Raw genomic sequence first — 18,642 nt, forward strand, 5'->3', positions numbered from 1 at the left:
ACCTGTTTAATCCAACAACACTTAAAACTCTAAGGTATTTAATTTTTAATGGCATGGACTGGAGACAGAAAATCTTGGAAGCTGCTGAGATTTCTGTCTATTCCCTTAATAATGCAGGAATAAGGTGAGAAAAATTCAATTTCAGCCTTTCACACATAAAATACAGAATATTTCTTTTTGAAACAATGTGCTAATTACTCTGGAAAATCTGCAGACTAGACTGAGCAGTTTTTAATGGAACTGCCAGAGAAATACTTGGGACAGCTTTTGACAGCTTATGATTTAGTAAAGATTTTGGGGCTAGGACAAGTTGAACTTCATCCCCTGAACATCATGCATTGCATACTTTGTCTTACCCAGCAAAGTTTTCCACAAAACAGCAGGTGGACGGTTATTTCCATGATAGCAAAGATGAATGTGATAGAATAAAGAATTGCTTTCATTTCCAAAAATGAAAGGTTTGTGACAACAATGGACAACAATAAATCGGAATCAGGATTCCAAACTTCCAAAGAAGTGGTGGCTTGGCAGGGGTAAATTAATCATAGGCCACATCTCTTTTACTTATTATGTTATTCAATAGGCTTTTCCATCTGATGTCATACTTGTTAGTGTTCACAAAGTTGAGTTGTCTGTGTTTTTAAAAGAAATAGAGACAATGTAGAGTGATTTGATGTGGAAGAGCTTAATTACAAACACTATTAATTTTCAAAAGAACTGTGTTGTGAAATAGAGACAGTAAATGACTTTAGCTAATTTACAAGCAATAACAAACTAAAAAAGTGTATGTATTAGGTCATGTTGCATGTTCACTTCTAATGAACATTTGATTGATTCAATTTAAAAATAATAATTTCCCTAACCTAAAATGTTTTCTGCCTAATTGTAAGAAAGAACAACATAATCAAAAATTTGCACTTGATTGCTAATTAAATGAGATTCATGCATAATGTTGATGAGTGGTTTATCAGGCTTCTGCTGAAAATATTTGTTGAAAATAAATGTCAGCTCTAGGACTTAAAGGCTGCCAAGTTCCTCCCACTACACAAAACCAGCAAAATGTGTTGAACAAAAACAAATAAAAATTACACTGAAAAACAATATTGCAAAAACTGTGCTAATAGGTAATAAATACATACATGTTGTGTTAGTGAAGGTCTTCCATAGAAATTGGTCTCAGTATTCAGTGGTTCCATAAAGCAACATCAGTCCAAGCAGGTAAGTTCACCTGGGTCAGGGATACCCTGCCAAGCCCCTGGAGACACACCTGCTGGGGGAGCTTACTGGTAATTGCCTGGTGGCTGAATCTTGGCTTCTGGTGCTGAACCAGCGTCAGCCCAAAGAAACCAAAGAACGCCACCTCTACATGGATCCACCAACTGTGGGGAGTCAAGGTCAGGTGCGAAGTACAGTGAGTAGCAAGTGAAGCTGGGGGCCTGGGTGTGCTGGTTTCCTGCATAACAAAGAGGCTCTTGGGATGTGGAACAACACTTTACTGATGGGAAAGGAGCCAAAGCTGAGCAATACAAATCAGATAAAATTGACCTTACCTCTAATTACAGTGTTGGTTCTGGAGCCAAACTCCTGGAGGAGAGCTGGACTCTCTCCTATACTCTGAAGGCACTCAGGGACAGTGGTGTTGGGCAGGTGTGAGGGTATTCAAAAGCTCCTGGCTGAGCACCTCAGTGTTAGAGCTCTCCATGATGAGTAAGAGGGCTGTTCCCTGTGGCTTCAAGTACACTGTTTCCCAACCAGGACAATGTTTCCCAATGTAACTGGTCTTTTTGTGAGTTTAGAGACAGCAGATATCTAAAAGTCTGTGAAGATGTCGTTTGTTTCCCCCCTACTGTGAGCTTAAGAGTCTCACATCAATCCAGTTCCATTACAAAGTAATTCTAGCAGGAAAGCAAATAAAACCTGATGGATATAGATGGAATAAGACTCATTTCTTTATATTCATTGTTTGGCTTTAATCTGAACATCCAACATCTGATATAGTGTAAATAAGCAGGAAATTACCTTGTTGAATATTATGGCGTTCACGCCTGTTTGATCTAAACTTCTTAAATAACATATGTGCAGTTGGTCCTCCCTGTGGGGCCATAATTACTCAGTTTCATTTACAAGCTCAAAAGGTCACTTAACCCAAATCACCCAACCATGTACACAGTTGATGCAGCGTTGGTACAGATTATGGGTCTGAGTAGAAAAAAAAGATCTACGTTAAAATTACACCACACCACTGTGGCAGTAATATAAGTCAAATCTTCTGATATTTATAAAATACTGTGTAATTACATTTCTATCATCTGCAGTTAGTCATGGATAGTTGGTAATGATTCATTTTTCAGGCACATTTTAATCACAAGTCATTTGTTTAACTGGCCCAGGTCATTAAAACGCTGCTCTGGAAATACAAACAGAGTAACATAATAACCAATCAGGCAGTTAATAGACTAATCACACTTACAACATGATTTCTCTATCACATATCAGCTTCATAAACTCCAGACTTGATTGTATGCTTTTTTTTCCATTTGTCTAAAGTTTTTAGAAGTTAACTTAACAACTATTGCTTACATTAACATATTTGTCCACAATAATAACTATTTGATTTTGTTGAGTCACTTTTTGTTATTGCGCCATCTATCTCAGAAAGAATAAAGGATTTTCCATCAGCTTACTGGAAATATGAAAGAAATGCTAAATCAGATAGTAGGGAAATACATTTCCGGACACTGTAAGGTACTGATAGAGCAGACCTTTAGTGAAATATGACTTTCTTATAGTGCTCAATTAAAGCAGAAAGAATTAGTATAAAAATGTCTGGACTGCTCACTTTTATGGTAAAATTAAAGCAGCATAACGTCAAGTAAAAACAGAGAACAGATAAAGATGAAATGTGATTTCTTTCATTTTTTTCTGGCAATGTCAAGCAGCTCACTCAGTGAGATTTTTCAAATCAAAGAAGCACAGAAAACCTATTTTTTATGTGTTCACTACAACAGTAACAAACCAAAATCTCTTTTAAATGCATGATTAACAATGAGAAACAGTACAAGAATAAAGGTAATTCATTACTGAATGAGAAAAAAACCACAGAAGATCTAAGGAAATACAAACACTGTAAAAAAAGGGATCATCTAACAAAGAAAAATAGCCATCAGCAGCATTTAATTCACTTCTTTATGCATTTTTTTCCCCCATTTTATGTCTTTCAACACAGCACTGTTTTCTGTATGATGTTGAGGTGAACGGGGGAGGAGAATATCATCTGTCTAAACATTAGCATGTGTGGAGCCTGAACACCTGTTTCTTTGGAGAGGGTATCTTAAACTGCTGGCATGCTCTTTTGATAGAAATTTAAGGGGAACGTATTTTGATTTATCTATTTTAGATTTTACTCTTTCGAGCATGTACAAACCCTTACTGCGGTTTGACTTTAAGAGAAACTATCTGATAAGAAATAACCTGCATCTGAAAACAACTTCAGCATTTAAAGTCACTCACTGGGACGTCATGAAGACGGTTAAAAAAGCTCATGAAATAAGAAACAAAATCTGCACTTTTTTCATATTATTGGTTAATGTGTCCTTACATTAAAAATTTGTAAGGAGAATTTGTGAACAGACGCAAACTAGTATTGATGTATTGGTACATATTTACGATCAGATTTGGTGACTAAAGTATGAAAGTAAAAAGATAAGTTAGGTTAAAACTGTACTTACTGGTATAGAAAAAGTTTAGCAAAAGCTGCATGTGTTTGCATGCCAACTTCTGTCTTTATGGCGCTCCACTGCCCTGCTTGATCCCTGATATTTATTCTTGACAGATGTTTCATCTGGGGACACTCTACATAACTCTCAGTCTTTACAGATTTTGAAATCACTGTCTTTTTTTGCTGTTCCCCACTGTTGTTACAATGTTCCTGCTACTTTGACATTATTTTTAGTGTCCTAACCTGTCTTTTTTATCGGCTGCTGGCACCATGTGTTTGCACTTGGGGTGGTAATCAGTTCACAATACCTGACTGCGTCCAGATTCAAACATGTTTGATTGACTGTAACTGAGGTTGGGTCTGTTCCTCTCACACTCTTACCCCTCCCACACTAACAGATTTTTGTGCCAACTAGCCATGCCGACTGTCCACAACTGGTGCAGACTTCAGCTGAATGTGTAGTTTTTCTCAGCTTTACTCATTCTTTCTCTTTTCTTTTGGGTTTAGCAGCAGTCTTAGTCTTATATTTCCACCTAAACATATCATTACTTGTTTACTTATACAGACTACAGCCAGACTAATGTAGGACAGTCATGTGACTTAAGCTTCCATGTGGTTTTTGGTGGATTCTGCCTAGTGCTTCAGTTGCATGGAGTGTTGACCCACATTTCAGAAATGCATTTTAGTATATCTGGAAATCTACTCAAGTAAACTCTTTTAAACCGTAACATTGTTTCATACTTTGGAATGAGTACCTTTAAAATAGAAAGCAATCGATAAGCAGCACACATGAAAATTATTACTGGAGTTGCACATTAAGGGAAATGACTTGAAGCCACGATTAGATGTTTTACCCTGCATTGAAAACAAGTTCAATATTTAAGGCTAAATTAAGAAGTTGCTGGCTCCCTAATGAAGTGTAAACATGATTTTTGCCTCTTCTGACTAAAGTAACAGGCTATGTGGATTGAGTGACCCAGTATTGTAGGACCAGGGCTGAAAGTAAAACTAAATGTTGTCCCTTGATTATGTCGGATCATCATAGTCTGCTGCTTTAGGCTCATAATAGAGTGTAATTTCATTGCTGCAAGGCATGAACAGGCAGGCGAGACTTGGATGAGGATGAAAAGCAAGTGTTAACACCTTTTGTCTTCTTCAGGTATGCACTTTTAAGCACAACCTGAACACTTTTTTTCTCTTTTATTATTACAACTAATGCACAAAGAGCCACCTTTAGGGCGAACAAATCCATTTAATTCAGGCCTTTCTCGGGGAAAATTTGATTAAATCACAATACATCAAACGGTGTTTAATTCCCGCACCTGCTCTGTTAATAGGAGAGTTTGTTTGAGCTGCCTTCGGGCTTTAATTTCCCCCCTAATAAGAAAGCTTTCAGAGTGCTCCTCTTGTTTGCAGAAGTCTCTGTCAGTGCATTTCAGTAATAATGACAGAGTGGGAGGGCCACTCGCTGAAACTAAAAAGGACCGCGATCGAGCAGGCGATCCCACTGTGACTTTTATTTCCAAGTCCCGGAATCCGGAGCCGGACTGATCGCTATCACGCTCGGATTATGCTTTTATCGCTGCTTCTTTATTTGTTTCTGCCCTAAAGGAAACTTTATCAGCAATTGTGAGTACTTCTGCCTCCAATATATATATATCACAAGGCTTTAATGGACGTGGTAATCTGTCGACACACTTTTAATAAGTAGCCGATTTTTTTTTTTTGCACCTTTTCTCGCTTGATGTTAAAGTTTATTATTCTTTTTTTATTATTTGTGTCCGCTTCGGGACACTTATGAGCTGCCTTCTCCCCCCCTGATTTATAAACGGACTGCTGCGGTAAACACGTTGTTTTCCCGTATTGCATCACTTGTTAACAGCAAGGTGCAAAAACATGCCGATTCTCCTCAGTTTGTAATTATTTAGGAATAGAAATTAAGCATCCAGCCAATCAGCGGTAGCGCAGAGGAACACGCTTCTTAGAATATTGGGAAGTGTTAAAAAGAGTTATTGGCATTGACCGAAAGTGGCTAGGGGGATGATGGAGTGAAACTAAAGTGTCCAAGCCCTGTTCAGGCTCTTTTCTCAAGCTGTGACACAATACCTACACTGCCACTGTGTCAATTTAGAATTTAGATCGATGCAGGCTGACAGCAGATGGTCCATCAATGTCACTGTCCGCCTTATAAGGCTTAAAGCAGCATTTTAACCCCTATAGAGTCTGTTTTTCTTATAGGATTTTGTTATTTGGAGGTGTAAGTGCAGGCTGCAGAGTGCAAAAATATCAGGAATAACATATCACCTCCTGTCAGCCATGCGATACCTGTGTAGTGCTGCTTGTCTACAACCCATGCATGCTTGAAGTTTTAAGTGGCATGGTCACCTCATCTCCAAACGCCATGACAGTTTGCTGCAGGCCTGCATGCAAAACTTTAAGGGATCTACTCGGAGCTGGCCTGCTGCAGAGTTGGAAAATGTAATAAGATGGTGAAAGTTTAAAAGTACTCATTACAAACTATGAAATCAAACATACAAGCGGTTATCCTAGCTGTATATGAAGTGGTGCAGTTTGAAAAAAGTTTACTCCAGTTGTTTGTTTTGATATGCAACTCTGAAATGAAGACATGCACTCAGTGTAAACAAAGCGCTCAGCAGAATCCACTGAAAACCATATGGAAATGTGGCTCATGTGATTGACCTACATGAGGCTGGCCTTAGTCTGTGTGAGTAAAAAATATGGCAGAATCAGACGAGCGAAGAATCTCGGAGAAAAGACATTTATGTGTAAAGATAAGAATCCGCTGAGAAACATGGGGGGTAAAGGAGAAAGAACAATTAAGACACGTGTCAAGGATAAATATTGGGGATCAAGCAGGGTGGTGGAGTGCCATAAAAACAGAGCTCAGCATTCAAACACTTGCAGTGTTTGCAAAACTTCTTCTAAACTAGAAACTTTACCATCTCATCCTAACCAAATCTTTTTATCTGTATACTTTACTCAGCAAGTCTGAGCAAAAATACTTACCAGCACATCAAAATTGTCTGGCTTCTCCATCCCATACGGCTCTTCCATGGACGTTGCCATTGTTGACCTTTTTTTCAGACACTTGGCTGTTTGTGTAGGTAAACAAAAACATGTAGTATATGACACCTGCTCACAAATTTTGCTTACAGTTTTTTAATCTAATGACACATTAACCATTGGTATGAGAAAAAACACAAAGTGCAGTTTTTGTTTATTAAGTTGTGATTTTTTTAAATTCTATTTTGCAATGAGTACCTTTAAGAAAAAGAGTGCTGGTCACAGCACTGTGCATATAGATGCAGTTAATTACTGTAGTTTTGTTCTGTGGAGGTCATGTAAGGTGTGCAAAATATGTCTGCAGTTTTGTTCCCAATGGAAACAGGTGAGTTCACCAGGGTAAAAATATTATCTTTGCATTGGTTACAAAGCTGCATTGTCATTAAACAATTACAGGTGTTCAAACAGCTTATCCACTCAGAATTATGCTAATGCACTATGTTTGGGGATGAAACAGATTTAAAGTGACTAAAATATAGATTTTTTTAAAATTCAAATATTTGAGTACTAGCTGTAATATCCAGTATGTGTACCTGTGTGTGTGCGATTGTAGAGCTTTCCTGGGCTCTTTTCAGTTTTTTTATTGTTTGAAAGTTCCCTGGGAAAGTCTATTTACAGCTCATTACAGTCAATTTAATATTCTAGCTGTGTGCAAGTTTTCAGCACTTTAAAAGCTACCCAAAGTGTTTTTTAAGGTGAAATAATCTACTAAATTTGAGTCTGCTTCCCCAAACAGACTCCATCTTCAGTGGCTGTCTGTTGCCTCTGCACAGGCATGAGTGCAATGCTAAAGATTTGGTTTGGCAGCATGGGCAAATGGTTCAAGAGACTGCCTTCAACTTGGAGGTTCCCAGATTTGATCTTTGCAAATGATGTCCTTGACCAGGACTCTGCAGGCTCTGCACTCTCCAAATACAACAGAGTGTTAATAGAGAAAGATCAAGGCTCTGGCACCACGACTAAAGACAGACAAAGTGGCACACAAGGAGTCAACAATTATGTTGAACCCCTGATGTAATTACCCTGACATGCATACTGTACAGGTTAATTAACTTACAACACAAATTGAAAAGGCTTTACAGGGTCACCTTGGCTAACTAGTTAACAAACAAACCTTTAACAAAAACATAACTAGGGCCTAATGATTTTGCTGCCACACATTGTCGACATTTGCATTCATCACAGTGTGGGATATGCTAATGAGATCACAATAATGAAGGACTTACTGGTGTATTCTCCTTACTGAGTGGCAGTTTCAGGGATTTGTGACCACACATGTGAGGTGTGTGTGAAATAGGAGTATTAAGAAAAGTTGTTTAAAGGCAGTAGAACCTTGTTATATCTACTATTGTTAAATTTTAGGAGTACTCAGAAGTTGTGGTCCTAATTTTTTTAGGTCATCACATTGACATCCAGTTGTTTCAGTTTGCTGTTTATTATGCACAACTACAAATGCATACATTTTTTAAAGCACATTTTTGTGATAAAACACTTTAATAAATGGTTGTTTGCTTGAACAATGCAAGTTTTATGTTATATTTTTGTTATTTATATCTTTGCAACTGAACGGCGTAGGTTGTAAATCAAAGATGACATCACTTCTTAGTTTATGACTTGCTATTTTAAAGCCTGGGGTTTGGAATTCATCCACAACCGTCCAGGTCATCTTGGAGACAGTAATGACTATATTTGGACAAGACGTTGAAGCTGGAGAGTAATCCTCAAAAGCTGATTGGACAAATGTATGTTTCTGTGAGGTATTATACCAACTGAAAGATTTTCAGAAAGAACACCCACAGGGTGTGAAAGAAGTGACCGAGGAATATGCAGGAAATTCTTTATTGATGTTTTTGACGAAAATAAATGCTTTTTGAGTCAGAGTATATTGGAGCCATTAATGTATTTGACCCATGTCCTGGACAATGATTGCATTTCACTTTAAGGTACTTCTGTATTGGCTTCAAGTTAATGATTTTGCCCCCTTTTTGTAGAATTAATGCAGAGAGACCTAGAACAGCAATCTGGTCTCTACAGAATCATCTGGGTAATTTAGGCTATGCCAATTTATGTCTGAGTTTGTCCAAATGCAGCTAGATGTACCCAAGTCATTTATACGAACTGAAATCCAAGAAGACAAAATTACCCCATTTTGCCACTTGATAAGCATGCCACTTTTTTCATGTTTTAAAAATTAAAACACATGGTTTCCAATATCAAATGAGTTGAAAGCAATTTTCATCTGATGAAAATCTTATAATTTTGACTTTGTGTTTGACTTTTTTCTTCCTACGGACCTATACACAACATGCTTGGAAAGCCCCGAACTATGCCTTCACAGTTTCTGGACATGGTTAAATCAGTTTGGCCCGTATTCCCCTTTAGCACTTGATTGCAGGAGCTGTCAGCTCCACCAGCTGTTTCCACAGCTTTCAGCAGTGACTCTAAACTCATTCATCATTACGCTTTCTAAATTCTCTGAGTTACACATCTGTTGATACATGTGTCTTTTCAGGATTATCTTTGCTTGGCTCATTATTCTAACTTGGAAAAAAAAAAAAAAGTTTGAAAAAAAACTGTTCTGCTTCTGTTTAGGTTTTTAGGTGGACTGCCAGCCTGCATCAGAGCCATGATTTATTACTTACTAAGATGGGTTGCTTTTTTTTGGACCGTGAACTTCGTTCCTTGCACTGTTGGAATGGCAGTGAATGAACGAACAGGTATGAAACTTTATTTTATTTTTATTACTTAAAAAAGACCCAAAAAGAAAAAAGAAAAGACAAGCATTCAGTGAAATTGCACTGTTCAGAAACTGCCTCAAAACAATTTCTTGGTGGCTTTTGCCCAGATGGCTTGTGTCCCCCTCTGACTGTGGAAGATCACAGGTTTTCTGATAGTTTAGATCGTCCCCTGGAAATCACAGGTACGTGCTGAATCATTGCCGTGGTTTTGATCTTTAAGAAAGTCAATATTAGCTTTTATAGTGACATGCTGTGGTCTTGTTCACAGGATTTGATCTCACAGAAAAATTTCTTCTGCGAAAAGGAACAGTCACAGAAGACCTGCCATCATTTCGTTTGGGGAGCAGTCCACTTATTAAACCAACAAGGTAAGAAAGAAAACTTGAACAAAAACACTACAACTAGATTTTGTTTTACTTCTCACTATGACAAGTTAAACTTGCTTTCATTCATTTCTGGTGTTTCTCTAATAAAAAAAGAAAATAGTTTTGTAATAAATGTTATGAGAGGGTTGAGCTGAAGCATCTCAGAGCAATAGACCCATTTACATTCACTAATAAGGGCAAGCAGTGAGGTGATCTGAAAGACAGAAAATAATTTGAACAGAATTAATATATATTACATTTATTCTAGAAATCTCCTTGGAGCAGAATATGGGACATAAAGGGACATTATAAATCTGAGAATGCATAATAAGACAGAAATAATAAAATAACTGCTGAAATTACTCACTAAAGTGTCATTTATGTGGGAGTTTTATTCTCTGACTGGCTGAGTAGTGGTGTGACTTCCTTTTCCTAATGCAGAAATTTAGATAAAATAGGCACCTGATTTGTTAAAATATAAGGATTGATTGCACATTACAATTATTTCCATCATTTGTGCTTAAAAAGAAAGACTAGACTCAATGATGAACCCATGAAGGTTGCTTGACGTTCCTTATGGTGAAGCTTCGCTTTAAAAAAATAAAAACAACGTACCTTGAGATGGTAATAACTGTTTTGCGTCCGTAGGTTGTAACAGTGAAATAGAGCACTATCATTCTTCAAGGAGGGCAGGGTATTTTTAGTATCTTTACATGCAAGTGTAAACATTTACTGCCCTGCTGCTGCTGGCTAGGTGAACGTAACTTTGGGCTGTATGATTTGTGATCTGCTTCCCTGTTCTGTCAGCCAGCTGAAAATACATTTATATTTCAACCCCTTGCTCAGTCTGGGTCCATAATGCAAGAAGATGCTGGTTCTCAGTGACGCTGCTGACAGTGTCATTGGTTATAGTGGCAAGACTATGATCCCTCTCATATCCAATTATCTAAGTACTTTGACAGGTGATACTGTGTGTCAGCTGAGGAGGGAAAGCAAGGGTAGTTGCACAGAGAAGGAGGCCCTTCTGCCCCTGCCACAGACACTAAAAACATTGCAAAAACATTGCTCACTTTTTGCTTGTAGGGTATGCAACACTGTGCCTTATTCTCTACCTAGCTGATGTTCTGCCAACTCCGTGGCACAATGCACATTGTGGCACATAGATCACAGCTGACACATACTTTAAGCATTTTTGTGAAGGGACAGAATGCCTGACATAATGCAACCTGTACTCATCCATTCAGTGGTAAACTTTCTTTATATTTGCTCACTTCTTCATATAAAGTCATATATGATCAGATTTCATTTACTCTACAACATGTCTTCATCATCTATATCACATATGTTTCATGGTCAAAAGGTAATCTTTTTTTTGTTTAATCATCTGCCGCTGAAGGTAAAGGAGAGTAACAATGTTTTTGCCCATGTCTGTGTGTGTGTGTTTGTTTGTCTGTACCACTGGGAAAATATCTCATAAACCACTTGACAGATTTCAATGAAACTTTCAGAACAAAATCATAGTATGCACATCTACAACTCAATCCTATGAAATATGGCCACCACAACTAATCAACATCAGTCAACACAAAGTCAATCGACACTTAGTCGACATTAGTCTATACAATATTTGTAAAACTGAGTTTTACAGATATTGAGCTAAAATTTGATGTGGTAGCAGGAAAGCAGAACAGCACACAGTGTGTGTTATTATGTCTTTATTAAAATTTAGGCTGCATGTGCTTTATTTTGGATGAGCCTTTGGAATTTCCAGTCATGTTTGCTCTTTTGTAACCTTAGAGGCAACCAGAAATCATGAGAGAAACTGGTTCTTTGAATCTATTGTCTCTGGAGCACAATGTCTTTTCTCCTCTTAGAATGGGAAATGAATTGTCATTTTCTTTGTAAGTAACCACATTTTCTCATAATGTGGTTTACGCTCTGTTGATACTGAGAGACAGTGTATCAAATCACCATAGTTTGTGTTTGTGTATCAGTTTGTGGTTTCATTGATTTGTGACTGTCACATTGGTTAATTCTTCGTATCATTTTACTGTAGTCAGTGCAGTCTAACTCACAACTACTTCCTCGTATTTATGAAAATGTTTCTGAAACAAATTAACTACATAGATTTTCTTTGTAATGTTTTTTTTGTCTGCTGTCTTGTGGCTTTTAAACCTTAGCCCTGCACATATAAAGGCAGTTCAACACACTTAGACTTCTTTTCAAATCAATGCAAAATATGGTTTTAAAACTGCAGTATTTCTTAATATGGGGGCTGTTTTCTTCATGTGAGAAACTGACAACTTTATTCAAACAAAATAGCAGTGCCGTGTAATTTCAGCAATTCACACACAAGACTCACACATCAGACAAATGTTCTTCCAGATCAAAGGGATGTACTTGATTTGGGTTGATCACTGGTATTTTTTCTATCAGGCTGGCAAACAGTGCATTTATTTCACTCCTCGCACTGAAGAGTACTTATGCTCTTTATGCATTATGCATTTAGCACATTCTCCAACTCCACTTTGGGTTGTTTGAGGACTGAGTGACAATGACAGGGATGTGAGCCAACTAGGATATCATTTGAAGTTTGATTGTTTCAACTGTAGCAATTTGACTCCTCCAACTCCTTTTAAAAGAATCCTCCAGATCGTATTTCTTTTAAGCCGTGACACTAAAGTCACTTGCGTGCGATTGTCTACCAGTCCGGTTGTGTTTCTGTGACATTCATTCAAACCACTGTCAATGATTATACGAGTGGTGGTGTAAGCCAGGGAATTTGCATGGTGAATGACTTGTTCAGTTTCCACAGTTGACATAGTTTTTCTCCTAGAAAAATGACTATACTGTAATTCTTATTATAATTTGTGATCCAAATTGTTCTTTACAAGTTGTCTAAATGAAGTAGTACTGGAGCATTTCCTTAATGTTCTGGCATTTTCAATTGACTAATTTGTCTTCATCACAGTGTACGGTTCAACTTTATTGTACACAATCATCACATGACTTGAACTAAAATAAAACTTTATGGCTGCATGTAATCCAAGAGTCAATTAAATTTCTTCCAAAGCATATTAGCCAATGCAAATTAGTCATATTTAAATGGGACTTGTAAGAGACAGAGTTGGCAGAATTGCACACTTACTGTAAAAGTGTTTTTGGCAATGTAACATAGAGGTAGGGAGATTGAATGAACATCCTTCTTGTTCACTCATTAACTCCTACTTAAGCATGCAAAGCAGCATTTCTGCAAAGAATTAGACAAACAGCAATCAAACTGAGTAACGCTGAGGTTTAGCATTCAGCACTAAGTCACTGACTGCAGTCAACACAAGACCAAAAACTTGAACACTCTGGACCCTCAGAGATCAAGTGTACAACACCATAGAGGCACTAGATTTTGAAAGGTTTTGTAAGCCTAATAGAAAAAAAGAGCATAAACTATTTGCCCCTAAAAGAAAACAGTCCTTTAGTGCACTCTGCTGTCTCAGTTACATTAAATATGAATTATAAGTTTATACCTCAGGGTTCACAATTTTTCTTTATGTAATTCTTTGCCTCATATCTTGTAATCACACATAATGGATTTTTTTAAAGCAGGTACCGGAGCATTCTTTGCTGAATTTGTATCAAAAATAAAATTTGTATAAATTGCCATGCCACTTTCAATATCCAATTGTAGTGGAAACAGTCTTAGCCATAGGTGCACCAAATGACCTTCTGAGTCCTCAGCTTCTTTTACAGAAAAATTCAATTTTTAAGGAGCTTTTACTTGGGGTACTTGTCATTTTAGTCATGTACCGTTTACACTAAAATCTCTTGGAATACAATAAAAGAGGGTATGAAGCTCTGAGAGAATAGGAAATGATATATTGGAGTGAAAACTAATTTCCAACCTGTCTGAGGAAGCTGTCTCTCTCTTCCTTCCACTAGCTGTGCTCTGCCTTCTCAATGACCTTATCAGTGCATTATTATTATTTTTGCAGATACTGATTTATTATGTTTACACTCGTCTACTTTTGGTTGTTAATTTTAGCCTGGAGCGAAGGATGTAGAGTTGTAGTATGTTAAAAAATATGATGTGGTTTTCTTGTTGTTTTATTTTATTCCCTAGTGTTCAACATTAACAGTTACAGGTGTAGGTTTAGAAATGAGTTGTTTCCCGTTTGACACTGAGTGTGATTATATATAGAATATCCATCCATCCATCCATCCCTCCATCCATCCATCCATCCATCCATCCATATATCCATCCATCCATCCATCCATCCATCCATCCATCCATCCATCCATCCATCCATCCATCCATCTTACCCACTTTTCCATGCAAGCTCATGTAGACCTGGTGCTTTTCTCCAGGGACAGTTGAACAGGTGGAGGGTACACACTAAATAGGTCCCCAGTCTATCAAGAGCCACACAGAGTAGAATATCATATTTTGTTAATATACCCCATTTAAAAAAAATATTTTACATTTTTAAATAGTTTGCATTTTGCATTTGCACCTCTGCCCCTTCTTTATTCTCTCTAAATGGAGCAGCCAAAGTCATAAACATAAACCTATGGCTACTCTGCATTATGTACATCTATAACCATATAAGTGAAGCACATGCTGTTCTAGTGCAGTAAAAAATTGCCTTGTGTGTCTCTAGATCAATGTGTGTACGCTTTCATTATCTGAATGACAAGGAGGCCTGAGAAAAATTAATCATGCTAAATGGAATTAAGTTTCTCAGGTTTATTTATGTGAATGTCTCTGCAACAAGAGGACCCTAAAATGTTTTATTATTATTTGATTGGCCTGCTCATTATTCAGCTCTCGTTTATTTTCAGTGCTGAGAATTGTCTTGAATTGTTAGGGCACTAATATTTGGTTAGAATTTGACTGTAGTATAAATATATTTTTTTAGATTAATATTTCCTGATGGGTTTTCAAGTGAGTACTCCCTTGTGTCCATCTTTCGGGTGAGACGAACTACAAAAAAAGATCGTTGGTATCTTTGGCAGATATTCGACCAGTCAGGAGGCAGTCAGGTAGGACCATTTTAATCTTATATACCTTGATGCTTACAAAAACAGTAAAAAAAAAAATTTGCAATGAGATTTGTTCCTGCAAACTCTTTTTTTCTCTTCAGGTATCTGTTGTGGTTGACGGTGATAAGAAGGTGGTGGAGTTTTCGTATCAGGCCCCGCTGAAGATCACTCCCCGCTATACATTTAAGAGTCGTGACCTGCATGCCCTCTTTGATCGCCAGTGGCACAAGCTGAGCATTTCTGTACAGAGCAACTCCATCTCCATTTACTTTGACTGCGGTCTAATAGAAAGGAGAGTGACTGATGAGCAGCTCAGCATCGACCTTAGTGGACATACACTCATCGCTACACGAGTGGAGGATGGAAGGCCTGTCGATGTGTGTTCCATATCAAAATTAAACATGTTTTCTCTTTGTATAAACCTGTAGTAGATCAGTTTAAAATTTATCAGAGTTTGATTCTGAAGTTGTTGTGCTTTTCTCTATTTTTATTAGTTAATTATTTATTACAGTTATACCTACTGTAATCACATAATGCTTCAAGTCCTTTTTTTCTTAATTTGTGGAAAATGTTTTTATGTATCATTGTTTGCCTTTCTTTCAGAGGTGGCTTAAAGTGTTAAAACCCTAACATCAACTTTGATTATTTGTTTACCCATGTTACGCAGTAGACTTCAGCTTAAATATGATTAACAACTGACTTTTTACTTTGTTTATTTGGTAAATTACGGAATTCAGCAAGAAGCTGGAAGGCTTGATGATGTATTTGAACAAGCCTTTGTGTTTATATGTAGTTATTTTAAGGCTGTTTTGTAGGAAATGAAAACTGCAGGTCTGCAGGGTAGCACAGTTGGTTAGCACTGTTGCTGGGCTCCAAGAAAGTCCTTGGTTTGACTCCTGGCTGGGACCATTTTGCATGGACTTTGCATGTTCTCCCTGTGTATCTGTGGGTTTTCTCCAGGTACTCTGGTTTCATCCTACACTCTAAAAATGCATGTTAGGTTAATTGGCTTTTCTAACTTGTCCCTTGGTGCAAGAGTGAGCGTAAAGGCACCAACCCCCTATGATAATGCTCAAGACCAGGGGGTATAAAAAATGGATGATATGGTGATAAATTGATCTGTCACAAGCAGAGAAGCACAAATATATTTTAGTTTAAAGTTTGACGTGTAAATGACACTAATGAATGACATTTTAATGGGTCAGTCATATTGGCTTTTTATTTATTTATTTATTTTTACAGATCGAACTGAGACAATTTCTCATTTACTGTGACCCCTACATGGCTGAGATGGAAAATTGTTGTGAACTCGTTGAGCCAAAGGTAATATTTTTTGTTTGTTTAAATACAGAAGTGACACCTGACTGTTATAAAAGAAAAAGGTGTAACAATCTATAGAGATTTTCAGAGAATTTAGTCTTGAATTTTTTTTATAACATTTCTGAGACAAAAAAAAAATTATACTCATAAATGTACTGTGTCTATAGTAAACGTGTTGGTGTTCTGTAGTAATACACTGTAGTGGCATATATTGTCACTGTTGTGTATGGCTACTTTTTAACATTTTTATGCTTTTGCATAAATCAGCTCTACTGATCACCCTGTCTGAGGACCCTGTCTTTCAAATTTATGAATGATTATTTATTGAAAAGTGTCAAAAAGAGATTATGGCAACTTGTGACCAAACAGAGTTTAGTCATTCTAAATGAAGGATTTTTTTTCCATTTCCTGAAAAGTTGTATTTTTGGAGATAGAAAGGTTCTTCCTGACAGTGACAACTTATGCAGTGTGTGATTTGGCAACTAAAGTGCAACAAAGGATTGGTCGAAAAAGGACAAGTGTCCCTAGATAGAAACTTAATGGCGATCTTTCATCACCGTAAAATCAATAAGAGCTAATGTTATAGTAATTCCACATGGAAGGATGAGCTTTAACCCCTTACCATCACATATCATGATAAGGATACTGTCATGTGTAAGGTTACTCTTAGGTAATTGGCACAAGCCAAATAGAAACAGTGTGTAGGCTTGGAGCTGTACTTCGACTCCTTGATGGCATAAACCCAGGTTACATTAGGTGAACTTGGTTGCATTGCTGTGTATTCTGAAGATTTTTATTTTCCTGTCCTTCAGCAAAGATAACGAAAGGTTGTTTTAATGATGAAATTTCTGTATTGATCCAGTGTGGAGTCAAGAAGACAGTTAATGGGACATCCCCTCCCCCAACTACAGCCCAGATTCCCCTGATGCTCTCTCAGCCGGCCTCACAGTCAATTGACAGATGTCACTGTCCAGCTGAAAAGGTACGATCAATTCCTCCCAACAAGGGCCTCTAATTGAGTAAGTGTGATGGCTATTGGAAGAAAGCCAGCTTTGATCTGACACCACATGTACCGTATCCTTTATGAGAACTAAACGACTAATGAAAAGACAGTTATACAAAAAAAGCCTTTTTTGGAAAGTCAATTTTTGAACAAACTCAGAAGTAATTCTCACAATCACTGATGAATACACATTGTGTAAATCATTCAAAAAATGCAAAAAAGCTCTTAATGCTGCCAATAATTGAAATGCCTTAAATTGAAAGTTTAAATCCAAAAAGTTTAAAATTTGCTTATGATTGTAAGATTCTGCCTATAGGCTACAAAATGGTGAACTTTATATCTTGTAGTTCTAAATGAAATTTTACAGACCTTTAATCTTTTTAGCGAGAGAAATAGTTTTAGTTTACTGAAAATATGGTATCCTAAGTACAATATCACAAGAAGATGATCCTCCAGGTGTAGTGGGACCACAGGCACAAAAGAGAGACAAAATACAAAAGGTACAAGTCACATTTGTTATTCTAATGTTTTACTCTTGGCTTTTATTAAAAAAGAAATTTAGAAGGTAAAGAACTCTTGTAGATAAAAATAATTTTGTGTTTAAAAGAAAGTAGCATTCCTTGAAGGAATGCATGTCACCTTCTGCTTCACATGCAACACTTTTAAACAAAAATAATTGCACAATCTCTTAGTGCTCGAAGTATTTATCAGACATGACGCTCTGGTACCAATTTTTAGCTCAGTTTCTTAAAAAAAATGACTAAAGTGAATTTGTTTAGTGGTTCATGAGATATTTTGCCAACAAACAGACAACCAAAAACACCCACTCACTCAGACAGAGGAAGTTACAAGATCACTTTTACTGAGGTGGGTGGGTGATAATGTGAAAAGGCGGGCTTCATGTGCAGCATCCGCACGTTGCTGTTCACTTCTTTGGCTTTTTGTTGCCATTGATCTTTGCTTTGTCCTCAAGTTATATCTCTTCTTCTGTTGTGTTTTGCCTTTTTTCATTTATTAATTTATTTTGTGACAGGAGCTGTTGTTTTTCCAGGACCTCTGCAAGGTCTAAATGTCAGGGGAGACAGCGATTCTCTGTACAGCAAATTTATACTTCTGTGTTTGAGAAAGGAGGATCTCTTCTCTCCAACTGAGAGCAAATGTCAGTGCCTGTAGCATCTGGCAAAACTTCATGTTCTTTTGTCAAGGTCCTTTAAAGAAGCTACTATACAATTACCTCCAGAAGGTGAATTTTCTCACAATTCAGACTGCTTGGGTGAATTGGGAAATCATAGATTTGTACAATCACTAGAAAACAGGTGTAGTTCAAAGAGAGAATGCCCCTTTTTTGTGACAGCTCAATAGACATGTTGAGTTGTA

At 37.2% G+C, this 18,642-nt stretch overlaps 1 protein-coding gene across 5 annotated transcripts in view; it reads left to right on the forward strand.

The window, feature by feature from the left end:
• Nucleotides 1-5,179: 5,179 nt before the first annotated feature.
• LOC108234093 (collagen alpha-1(XIX) chain) overlaps nucleotides 5,180-18,642 on the forward strand; it is a 116,312-nt gene continuing 102,849 nt past the window's right edge. For 3 of the 5 annotated variants that reach the window (XR_005232659.1, XM_037973608.1, XM_017413013.3), the window contains exons 1-8: nucleotides 5,181-5,347; nucleotides 9,395-9,519; nucleotides 9,648-9,722; nucleotides 9,809-9,908; nucleotides 14,819-14,942; nucleotides 15,044-15,319; nucleotides 16,185-16,265; nucleotides 17,125-17,244. Coding sequence is in view for 4 of the 5 variants with exons in the window: in XM_037973608.1 (XP_037829536.1) it covers nucleotides 9,429-9,519; nucleotides 9,648-9,722; nucleotides 9,809-9,908; nucleotides 14,819-14,942; nucleotides 15,044-15,319; nucleotides 16,185-16,265; nucleotides 17,125-17,244 (867 nt within the window). In the remaining variant the exon portion in view is untranslated. Of the gene's footprint in view, nucleotides 5,348-9,394; nucleotides 9,520-9,647; nucleotides 9,723-9,808; nucleotides 9,909-14,818; nucleotides 14,943-15,043; nucleotides 15,320-16,184; nucleotides 16,266-17,124; nucleotides 17,245-18,642 lie in introns of all 5 variants that reach the window. The other 2 variants (XM_017413010.3, XM_037973609.1) reach the window with 1 other exon arrangement.

Source organism: Kryptolebias marmoratus, linkage group LG22, assembly GCF_001649575.2.
Source record: "Kryptolebias marmoratus isolate JLee-2015 linkage group LG22, ASM164957v2, whole genome shotgun sequence".
In the NCBI taxonomy this organism is placed as follows: Eukaryota; Metazoa; Chordata; class Actinopteri; order Cyprinodontiformes; family Rivulidae; genus Kryptolebias; species Kryptolebias marmoratus.